This window comes from Ptychodera flava, chromosome 7 (genome assembly GCF_041260155.1).
Source record: "Ptychodera flava strain L36383 chromosome 7, AS_Pfla_20210202, whole genome shotgun sequence".
Taxonomy (NCBI): domain Eukaryota; kingdom Metazoa; phylum Hemichordata; class Enteropneusta; family Ptychoderidae; genus Ptychodera; species Ptychodera flava.
In genome coordinates, this window is record NC_091934.1 from 44752225 (window position 1) to 44764086 (window position 11862).

Below are 11862 nucleotides of genomic sequence, written 5' to 3' on the forward strand. Positions count from 1 at the left end.
TAGGTACCTCTGAAAAGAAGAGGGAAAAAATATATAAGATTGTGGCCAGGGATATAGTCGACATACCCAAGGAAATGTGCGATGTTTAGATCCTAATGATGCTTGCTTCTCTTTGTTGATCGATTCCTGAAATTTAAATCTGTGTCTTTATGTCTCCATAGAAGATCAAAACACAATAATTGACAATGTGTCATTTATTTTAATTTCACTTAAGGTGGTATAAGACTTGAAAATGAAAGACTTAAACTTTTGCTCAAATTTCCTTTCAACCATTCTCTCATCAAATCAGAAATAACAATCAGGGGTCATCGCGTAAATTTTGGTTCCAGCGAGACAAATTGCCTGAATATGATAAACTGCTTGAAGTTAAGATTCAGAGTGATTTATCATGGACATTACTTGTTGATAGTGTTGTGAAAAAATAAATAGTAAGGCCAGAGGGGAAAAAATCTTGTTCATCGGATTTTTTTGACCAAGAAGGTTCAGGAGCGGCGAGCAACTTTTTTTTAATAGGCCAAAGGTAACCGCGGTCCCTCGGACTTTTTAGCTGGGATACAGACAAGACATAATGATATTTTCCCCTTTTGGGCTAACCAGAAATATCTCAGACAAGATACACTGATACTGGTTATTGAATTCAACACTATATTTCTCAACAATAACATAGGGAATTACAAATACAGTCGGTGTTTGTACAACAGTCTAATTCAGAATCCCACATGCCCGCAAAAACCCGACGAAGTGTAAGGCGCCGCCAGCGGCGGCACTAAACTATTTGCAATGTAGAAGTATGAATTTGCCAAAATCAAAAAAAATTTCCAAATCGGGCAAAGTAGAAGCGGCAATTCCGATGAACAATTTATTTTGTCTTTCTGGCCTAAACTGTATCTTCCTGCAAGAATAAGCATTTTTTTACCAGTTTCAGCAAGGCGTCTGTTTCATAACAGTTAATTTCATCGTATTTTGATTATTGTCTTAGTATTTGGGGTTGTTGTAGTCAAAAGGATATGGATCGCTTGAACTGTCTTTTGAGGCGGCCAATGCGACTGATTTTGATTGGTACCTCATCCGTTGAAGTGTTTACACTTCTACAATGGTATCCGCTAGCTTATCGCGATAAGTACAATCTACATGTAGGCAGGGTAATTGCTCCTAGTCTGTACAACGATCTGCCTACAACAATAAGGAGTTGTACAAGTATTAGATTTTTTGTAAGCATGCTTGTTAAAAATTTTATCGTCAAATCTTTTTTGACACTTTTACATGAAACCTGCCTGTGTTGTACTGTTGTTGTTATCCCTGTACTTCGTCTTCTGTGTCTTTGTGCTCGACACTTGTGAAAAGAGGCGTATACCTATCAAGACTATCGAGTTGAAATAAAGTTGTTTATTATTATTATTATTATTATTATTATTATTATTATTATTATTATTATTATTATAACTAAGATGGTGAAAATGTTTCTTACTCCAAGAGCTTTAAAATGAGAACCCACAAGCGGTAGATCAGAAACGCATATCAGTCCTGCATTCTACCTTAAACAATTTAACAAGAAACATGGTCAGGTTTAGGTAAAGTGCAAATGCGTACCTTTCAAGCATCATAGTACATTTAAGGTGAAGTACTACGAATTACGTCAAAATAAGTTGTGGTGTCATTTTCTTGAAACTTTGCACAAATATCCTTGGAAGTTGCGCAAGTGCAAAAATGAAATAAAAAATGGGGGTCACCACGCTCGTTTCCATGGAAACGGATATTAAAATGGCGTCGTTAGAAATAAATAAAAATGATATAATTCACTTAAACTAAAGAAAGCAATTATAAAACGCTTAGCAAATGAGTTATTTTTAATAAATACGAAGACTTAAGATCCATATCTATCGACTGTATAGTTTTCGTGATGCTTGTGAAGAAATTTTAACATAAGTATCGATTACAAATGACGATATCGAAATTATATCACTACATGATTTTTGAACTTTCTTCCTGTCGCTTTGAATGTGTCATTTTGACCAAACTTTGGCGAATAAAATCCTGACATAATACCATTTAGTTTACACTTTTAATAAAAGGGTGTCACCACGCTACCATTTACAATATCTCCAGGTGAATGGGTAATATGCGCCATATAAATGGAGAGAAATGTTAATTTTTCGCTCATTTTGAATAAAAACCAGCTTCCTAGGGGGTCAAAATATGACAACGTTATAGGTCACATGTATTTCTAAGACACTGGGTCAAAAAATTCGGTAAAAGCGCAATTTCAACAATGACAGGTGACGTTAAATACATGCGCTACAAATACCCATTTGCGGCAGGCTGGAGTTAAATCTGCGCAGAAACGTTCTAAAGCCTGTGCGCGTCCGAATTCGTCGGCCTTCACCTTAAGGCTGCTTACAAGGAAGATATTACGTGTAAGGGATATACCATCGGTCTGCCTGTGAAGGGGTGGTCAGGGTAAGGGATATACCATCGGGTCTGCCTGTGAAGGGGTGGTCAGGGTAAGGGATATACCATCGGGTCTGTGAAGGGGTGGTCAGGGTAAGGGATATACCATCGGGTCTGTGAAGGGGTGGTCAGGGTAAGGGATATACCATCGGGTCTGTGAAGGGGTGGTCAGGGTAAGGGATATACCATCGGGTCTGTGAAGGGGTGGTCAGGATCCTGACATGCGAATCAATTATTTTTCAAGGTTAAAGGAAAGTATTCCAAACAAATACAACAGAAGGCAAAACCCTTGAGGATGATATTGGGAGAAACGAACGAACGTTTCCCTGTCGTCATGCGCCACGCTCAGTGAACGTCTTCTATCGTGATAAATCACTTGTAGTTTGGGATACGGCTGACAGCCTCTGTGACCGGCCTATTTTTTTTTCTTTGGGTTACAGGGGTCGTCTGCCGTGTACATAACCAAGGACGACTGTGGTTCTACTCCCATGCATTGCGTTTGTTCTCCACTTTGCTGCGGTTTTTTGTTTGTTTGTTTTGTTTGTTTATTTTTAATATCGATATCGTTACTTTGAAATAATTATAAGACGAGCAAACAAGTGTCAACTCTATTAAGTTGACTGGGTTGAGAATGAGGACAATTTAAGTAATTAATATTTCCGAAATTGCGGAACTGAAAAAGTCCCTGTAACCATTTTTTCTGGATTGCAAGTGGAAAGTTAAGGATAACACGCTCTGCCCTGCGGACAGACTTTCATTCAGTATGACGTTGAGGGTTGAATGAAGGCTCTACATCGGGTAGCTATTCCTGTACCTTCAGTGTTCAATGCCTTAGTTCATATGAACCAGCATTTAGTCACCATTTCGTCTCAAAACTGTTTCTGCGCTGCTGTTACGTAATTACGCACGTAAGTAGATAGAGGTCTCCTGTAATTTTAGAGTGTGTGTATTTTTCACGATGGTAAAGTTTTTTACAAAAGTATATATGCCGGGGACAGAGTGAATTTTTCAGGTATTTCCTTTTGTATTTTCCTCATATGGACATTACAGTCTGAAATAAAGCACAACAACAACAACAACAACAACAACAACAACAATAATAATAATAATAATAATAATAATAATAATAATAATTGTTATTATCGTTATTATTATTGTTATTGTTATTATTATTATTATTATAGACTGGTGATAAATATATACAGTTATGTTATATATATTTGGTTATAATAATAAATAATCATTCAGCGGTATGCAATGGAATAGTCAAATTTTATTGGTTTTACTGCTCCAGAGGGCAAAACCATGTCATACTTTCCTCCTATGCGACTGTGAACTAAACTCTCCGAGCGCCTGTGGTGCTGAACATCTGCCAAAACACAAAGATTGTTCCGTTGTTACCCCTGACGTTCGTGAGAGGGGACTCGCATGCAACGGGGGTTGTTAAATAAGACCGAGCCAAATTTCATAAACGAAGCCCGAAGAAGCTATCGACATTAGCATTAGTTTTCAATTCATCCAATCAGAATTGATTCGGGTTGCGTAATGTAACTAGGTCTGGTTTGAACCGGTATTTCAGTGCATGCTTTTCGTTGTCAGTGTACTGACTCGGCTAATACTGTAAAAAACAACAATAAGCTTACCCTGCAAGGTTGAGTCCAATGACAGTCGTTCAGGGGATGCAGACAAAGCAGGGTTACTCTATGCTCTGCATGGAAGTAACAGCTGACTTGTCTATACTCAGTATGTTTCGTTTAGCGATGTGATTTGCCTAAACTTGAATTGGCGGCTACGGAAGGTAAGCATTTCCACCTTTCAGATAACAGCCCAGTAGATTCTGTATGGTTGTTGTCCAGGTGACGAACAGTTCAAGTCTACATGTGTTTTAGTTGCGTATTACATGTAAAACGCAATAAGAGTGGAATTCTTTTTTGGCGTGCACCCAGTCCTTTGGTCACCAACTCGGCGCCCTTTGCGCTTATTTGGTGATCCCTTGGATAATCCTTTTCAAATATAAGATATTTCCTAATGTTGCTTGTTTAATTTTTTTTCATAGCTTTTTTTTATAACTTGTACATACATTACAGTTCTAAAATAGGCGTGACAACACAGGGACGGTACGAGAAGTGACCATGGATTAACTGGGCTTTCTGAAATTAAAGAACCCCATGACTATGTCGGTTAAACGACAACTGAGAATGTAACCAGCATATTTTCGTCTCTATTTGGTCATGTTTCATTCGAGAAGGCACTTTCTTTATTTGCTTACAGAAGCTAAAATTGTAGCTTATGTTTTCGAATACCTACTCTCTGATTTAGGGTGTGACATAATAGTATGTGATTGGGTGATATGTATGTGGAGCGGACAGTCACGCGCCATCGAAATATCGAACGCTTCATTAGGCTTATAAGCTTAGAGGTTGTTGAACTTTCAAGGCGAACGACCTCGGAAGCTTTGTCTGTGGAACTGACATTTTCTCCTCGTCGAAGACCAAAATGACAAAAGGAATAATGTCAAATGATGATTACTAAATGCGATTGTATTATCGCCGACAGTTCGCGTCTACCACCAAGAATGCCGTGTAAATATTCATTAGGGACTGGTCAGTTTCTCCGGCCTGGGGGGGGGGGGGGCCGGTGGATTAATTTTTGCCGACGTCAAAAAGTGGCTGACCCCCCCTATTCCAAATTTTGAAAACAGGGTGACCCCCCCCTATCCCAAATTTCAAAAACAGGGTGACCCCCCCCCCCCGCACGCGACAACTATAAAACAAAAGTTGGACAAAAAAAATAAAAAAAAAATATATATATATATATATATATATATATATAAATTATATTTTACATACATTTATATTTTAACAGTCATTCTGTGTTTTAATAAAATTGTTGACATGTCAGTTGTAAGATAGGTTTTTCAAAGTGTCAATCTTGAAGTTTGAATACAGTACATTTTGAATGAGTTGTGAATGTATTTCCCATTTTCTATGCTTAACCAGATGTCCTGAACAGAAATGGATGTCAATCATTAATATCAAAGAGGAAAAAGCAGTAAGACTTGCCAGCCATCCAATTAAATCTCCTGAGGAGCCATAGATAGGCATTTTAGCCAAATCTGATGTGTGCAGTGTCTGAGATGACCTTTTCTTGTAACATTGAGACCATAAAAGCACGGCTAATAATGACAAAAACTGCCTTTTTAACTGTTATTGTGGTCATAAAAAAGCATCATTCTACAGAAAACCTGAGACACAAAGGAAAATAGTTGCATCAATGAGAAGGAAAGATATCTTGTCATTTTTCTATCTCTAAAATAAGTCACTTTATCAAATATATATTGTGAAATATTTGTGCATGTTGCTTTCTCATACTGAATTCTCATACAGAGAACAGAAAAGTATCAGGAATTTGTCATGCTTTTCATATAAAATGCAGATTTCATAATGGTACACTTTCACTTAGCAAACATCAAGATATCTCTGGCATATATCTCTGATTTATTAAAGTATGGCGCCCGAAGGGCGCGGAGAAAAATATGAAACATCCTGATACCTCTGATATATATTTCTTGTATATTAAAGTCATGCACAGGAAGGGCATGCTGAAAAATGTCTGATATATTAAAGTAATGTGCTCGAAGAGCACGCTGAAAAATATTGAACATACAGATATCTCTGATATATATATGCCTGATATGTTAAAGTTGGGTGTGCTGAAAATATGTCTGATTATTAAAGTTACGCGCCCGAAGGGCGCGCCGAAAAATGCAACTGAATGATGAAATTTGTGGCTGACACGATGCATTTTAGGCAATGATGAGCCTGTGTCGAAATTCAAAAACACACTGACCCCCCCTATTGGGCATTTCAAAAACATGGTGACCCCCTATCACCAAAGTCAAAAACAGGGTGACCCCCCCCCCATGAATCCACCGGCCCCCCCCCCAGGCCGAAGAAACTGACCAGTCCCTTATACCTCTCACTGTCTGGCTGATTCCGAGTTGTTCAGTTCCAATCAGTGATCACGTTCTCATTCACGTGCCAAGATGTGGACACCGGCACAATTTATGTTATTCATCTAAGGATACGGTTCATCGACTGCAGGATTGTGTTCTGCATCGACATTTAGAAACGATTAAAACGGGGGGCGCTGCCTCTTGGTCGGGAGGTAAAAGTCCACAAAGTCGAGAATAATAAAAGGGATAATGATTTCAGCGTGAAGTATATGGTAGGTTTATAAAAGAGTAAAGCAGACAGCCATTGTAATAAAGATGCCGTTGGCCTTTGATACATGTGTTTAAGGTAGAACGCACCTCGGGGACAGACATTCGGACTCTCAAACTTTTACAGTTCTCTTCTGATATACCACATGTGGGGGTTCATTTTAAAGCTCTTGGTGAAAGAAAACTTTTCACCGGCTTAGTTTTTTGAAATTCGAAAATTTTTATTTTTCGCCATAGAGTTAACACAGGGATGGCGGCCATTTTGAATTTCTAATATCAGTAAATCTTGGGTTATTTGTTTCTCTGGTACCAAAATTTGCACGGTGACCCCCTATTTTTATTCTTGATTTTGAAAGAGAATGATTGAAAGATTCCTTGAGGAAAGTTAGAGCAAAAGTTTAAGTCTTTTACTTTCGAGGTGCATATTACCTTAAAGGACAAAACAACGATTTACGGTCGAGGGGCGGGCAGATCGGAAGAGCTGCCACGACGTCTTGCAGAATCGACGCAGAGCCTTAGTCTTTTGTCCCATCATATAAATCAGACCACGTTGTAGATGTTTTTATTGCTTTTGTGTTTAAGTTCACAAGAAGATGCAAAAGAAAATATTGATAAGAGGATTAAACATGCTTATAACTTTAGAGAAAAAACTCGTCACGGTTTTTACTTCTTTATCCTCAATATACTTAAGTTTGTTCGAATTTAAAGAGCGTTTACGAGGCCACGTTTTGGTCGAACTGCGACAAGCACCGAATACTATCAATAATCAGATGTAGAGTACGGCGACGTTTTAGCCTAGATTGCTTTACCGTCCGCTTGCCTCCGTACCTCCGTCCCCACTAGTGGGGACGGAGTACGGAGGCAAGCGGACGGTAAAGCAATCTAGGCTAGCGACGTTCATACTTACGCGGTAAGTATAAACGTCGCCCTACTCTATAGACGGCAACATATCTGTTCGATAATATTATACTTCGTGTATGTGGTGAAGAGACCATGACAATACACTAATACATTTTACATTATCTATCACGGCCAGCAGCTGTGTATGCATGTTATTACAAAGACACTGTCAGTTTAAGATTTAAGTCTCGCCTTGTGGAATTATCGCTGAAACTCAATTACTTCTGTTTAACTATACAATGATGATTGTCATTCTTCTATTTTCATTGTCAAGGGCTCCGACAACAGTAACTAACTTTTGGTGAAGTTTATCTCCCACGGGTTTATCATGGGAGAAAAGAAGAATATGGAAAACGATGAGTCCCCTGTGCCTTATCTTCGCCGAACCAGAACAGCGGCGATTTTACTATCGTCGCTCTGCTGGGTAAGTTGTAAAGTTGTGAAATGTAGACATAGACGGTGATGTTTAGATCATTTCAGTTCAAGTATCCTGGAGCAGTGACAGCGGCTCTACTTGACAGGAAAGTCCGTCGTACAAGGATGGTCTTGTGTAGGCGCGCCCTCTTGCGATTTGTTTGTAAGATGACAAATACATTTTTTGGTCCGTACTGGAATTCCGCTGTCGACAAAAACTTTTGCTGTTTTACACTCACAGGCCCTTGCGACAAGTTGAACACTTGGCAATTCAACATAACCGTGACAGAAGAAACATAAAAAAATATTCAGAAGTTGGCAAAATGTATAAAATTACCAAGCAGACCATGTGAGATTCTCATCACATTCGCATGACAAGGCAAGACAATTCATCATCAGTTTCTCTTGTTACCGTTTTAGGAGAGTTTGCAAGAACGGTGTGCATTTTACATGTAACGGTACTGTCAAAAACAAAACAAAACTTAACCAACTCGTTTTATTTGTTGTCTTCCTATTTGTTTTACAGGGATTAAGGTATCTCAATGCCAAGACTACCAAAACTACAAGGACATGTTGGGACAACGTACGTCACAACAGCAGATACTCTTCTCAGACTCCAACTTACTGTAGTTGGGTTTTACTTTTTCTTCATTGTCATTTTCCGACTTACTTTCTAGGGTTTAGGAATCTCCATACCAGGATTAAGTCTTCTGGAACTTCAACGACAAGTTGGTGTGTCCTTACAGGAGATCACCCTCTCACTCACTGCACGCAGTATAGGTCATCTCATCGGTTCGTTTGCATCCGGGTTTTGTTATGATCGAATTGAAAACCACTTCGTGCTTGCTTCGGCTCTTTTCGGAGCAGGGGCCGTCGGTGCTATTATTCCTTGGGTGCAGGATTATGTCTTCCTGTTGACGACGATGGCGATATGGGGAGTGTGTACGGGATACGTTGATACAGGTAAGGATCGGGGTAGACGGGGTAGGATAATTTTCCATTGCGCAAAAATTAAGACGTTGATGAATAAATCGTGAAATATAAGAAACTTTGTCACTTAATAATTTAAGACCCTAGTTAGAAAAGTTCCGATTAATTTTATTGTTCACGTAATGAGAACATAATGAGCAACTTATATAATACAAAAACAATTATGTCGATATGTAGACTTGGTTCAAGTCTGTGATTTGTAAACGCGTGTGTGGAGTGAAAGCGATTATAGTGAACACGTTGAGCGGGGTGAACGTGATACAGGGTAGTTTTACCTGGAATCAGAATCTGGCAGAAACATACCAATGCGCATACTCAAAGGTAACAATCCGACAGAAACATACTCACCAATGCGCAGACTCAAAGGTACGCGTTCGATCGCCAGGAACTGACTTTGGCTACCAAGAAGAGACATGAGAGAAACTGTTTAATTCACCGACTTGAACCAAGTCTAGCCGTTATTTCTGTTTTACATTATAAACAAATTTTCCTATTCTCAATCTTGAAATAGGGGAAATATGAAGTGTTAATAGGCTATGCCGAAATTATGCATTGTGAGCCACGTAAATGTTATTGTTGGCCAATGGAGTCTTGTTAACGGTTGACAGAGCTCACCGTTCAAGTGCCTTTTGTGTTTTGGTGAGCTTGTAAGAAAGATGAAAAACCCGAAACTAGTGCAGTAATATGTCTTGTTTTGTTCTCAGCTCATGTAATTTACAAATTGCACTATCTGTTCTACTAGGTGTAATGTCTGAATATTCGAAAAAACTGTGGATGTTATTTTTTTGAAGGAAACAACTTCCTATCACTTGGTCTGTGGGGAAAGAAGGCAGGTCCCGTACTCCAAGCAGGGAACATGCTGGTTGCAGCTGGCGGCTCGTTGTATCGCTGGTAGTTGGACCATTTCTGACGACAACACCTGATTCCTCTGACGGCAACATAACGATGATGAACAGAACTTTCAACCACAGCGTTGAAGATATGTGATTATGAACCAAACGGAATATCACCCACTACCAGTGCATTCTGATTCTGATCAAGTTGATGATACAACATCACTGATTTGGATTCCTTATTCCATCATGTCAGGAATATTCATTCTGGTTTCGTTTTTGTATTTTAGATTATATGCTCGACTTGCCAACCCTATTATGATAAGTACTGACCAGAAAGATCCAGCAACGAAACAACATTTCACAGACACCAACGAAACTCTTCATTTTCGAATTTTATTACTCTGTCTTCTGTTTGTTTACATATTGTTGTACGTCGGAAATGAAGCTATTTTCATCGGGTTTCTCTACACTTTTGCGATAAAATGCGACGTTGAGTTCAGCCCTCAGATCGCAAGCTTACTGACTACAGCATTTTGGGGTGGGTTTGTCTTGTCGAGGGGTGTCGCCATTTTGATTTCCCGAGTCCTTCATCCACGAACGATGTTAATCATTGATCTCTCGGGGTGTTGCCTGGCGGCGCTGTTGTTATCACTCCGTGGTAACAGCAGTGGAGTTGCTCTGTTCTGCGGGTCTATTCTCATGGGGATATCGATGGGTTCTGCTTGGCCAGCTGCAGTCACGTGGGCTGAAAGAAATATCAGAATCAATGGTAAAGTCACAGGAATGTTCCTGGTGGCGCTGTCGCTTGCCTATTTACTCTACCCATGGATTATGGGTATCATAATCACTATCTACTCAATTGTATCTGTGATGTATTTTCTTTCAGTTTTAAGTGTAGCATCTCTCCTAATGTTTGTCTTGCTACAGATCATAGCATCAAAGTGCCGAAACATAGGTAAATTGCAAAACAAGTCAGAAAAAATATATAAAATTGTGGCTGGAGAAAGTATCGACTTTCGTGAAGAAATACATGATGTCTAGGGACTAGGGCGTGCTTCGTTTTGATGAATTTCTAAAACCATACGAATCATTGTATCGTCTTATCAGCTTAAAACAGAACAATGGACCTGTGATGTGTTAATATTTTACTTAAAAGTGAATAAATAAGAGGAAACCCTCAGGTTCAACTGAAGGTACATTATGTGCTTTACTGACATCAGATCGATTTTTCCAATCTATCCACTCAGGACAATTTTTCCAAATTTTGTAGTTTTGGTGAGTCGGTCGACCATTACATATATAAAGAGGTTTCTTACGAATCAACATAATTTTATGGAACAGTCTTAAAATTAAGTCATACTTTTTTATCATAGCTAATGTTTGCATTTACAAGAGCCCTATAACTGTTTTAGCGGTATGATGTGTACTTTACTCATCTTGAAAGCCAATAGCTGTAACGTTTAATGATTTTTTTTCTCTATTTTTGTTTAATTTTGTTTGTCAACAACACTTTCTTGTTCTACTCTCAAATGTTAAACTGCAGAGTATTGCTCGTCAACTGAGTCTGTACATTCGACTGCATCGTTGTAGTTGTCGTCGCTGTTGTTGTTGTTGTTTATGATGATGATGATGATGATGATGATGATGATGATGATGATGATGATGATGATTGATCGATTGCTTGATCGATTTCTGGTCCGGACTGGAATTCAAGAAGGACTTTACGTAATTTTCTCTTTCTCTGTGTGCCCTGTTTCATGCAATGCCAAACTTGTCGCAAGAGGGCGATTAGTCTCCCTACTGGTTGCCGATGCCGATATCACTTGTTCCACGGAATTGATTGCATCAGCAGGGACTACCACAGCCAACGTTTACAAGTCCATTTTGAAAACTTGCAACCAAATTTGTTTACATTTCACTGTGCCATTCAAACGTATTTTGAAGAAAATTGAATTTGTCGGCCTTACCTTCTAGGACCGCTCCGCGCCTCACTTATCCATACCAAAAAATATCCTCTTCCCGCTACCTGGGCCTCTTCAGTTGCCCGCTTAG

The 11862-nt window shown here is 39.1% G+C and overlaps 1 protein-coding gene across 1 annotated transcript; it reads left to right on the forward strand.

Moving 5' to 3' along the window:
• Nucleotides 1-7833: 7833 nt before the first annotated feature.
• LOC139137658 (sodium-dependent glucose transporter 1A-like) lies at nucleotides 7834-11368 on the forward strand. Its single transcript, XM_070705861.1, has 3 exons — nucleotides 7834-7994; nucleotides 8662-8947; nucleotides 9766-11368. The coding sequence occupies exons 1-3, from the start codon at nucleotides 7899-7901 to the stop codon at nucleotides 9867-9869; spliced, it is 486 nt and encodes a 161-aa protein (XP_070561962.1). The 5' UTR covers nucleotides 7834-7898; the 3' UTR covers nucleotides 9870-11368.
• Nucleotides 11369-11862: the final 494 nt, after the last annotated feature.

Excerpts from the sequence above, each read along its gene's own strand:
- LOC139137658 (XM_070705861.1), top strand. The coding sequence starts at position 7,899 with ATGGGAGAAAAGAAGAATATGGAAAACGATGAGTCCCCTGTGCCTTAT. Across the intron at positions 7,995-8,661 it reads TACTATCGTCGCTCTGCTGG|GGTTTAGGAATCTCCATACC; the intron begins GTAAGTTGTAAA and ends CTTACTTTCTAG. Across the intron at positions 8,948-9,765 it reads TACGGGATACGTTGATACAG|GAAACAACTTCCTATCACTT; the intron begins GTAAGGATCGGG and ends ATTTTTTTGAAG.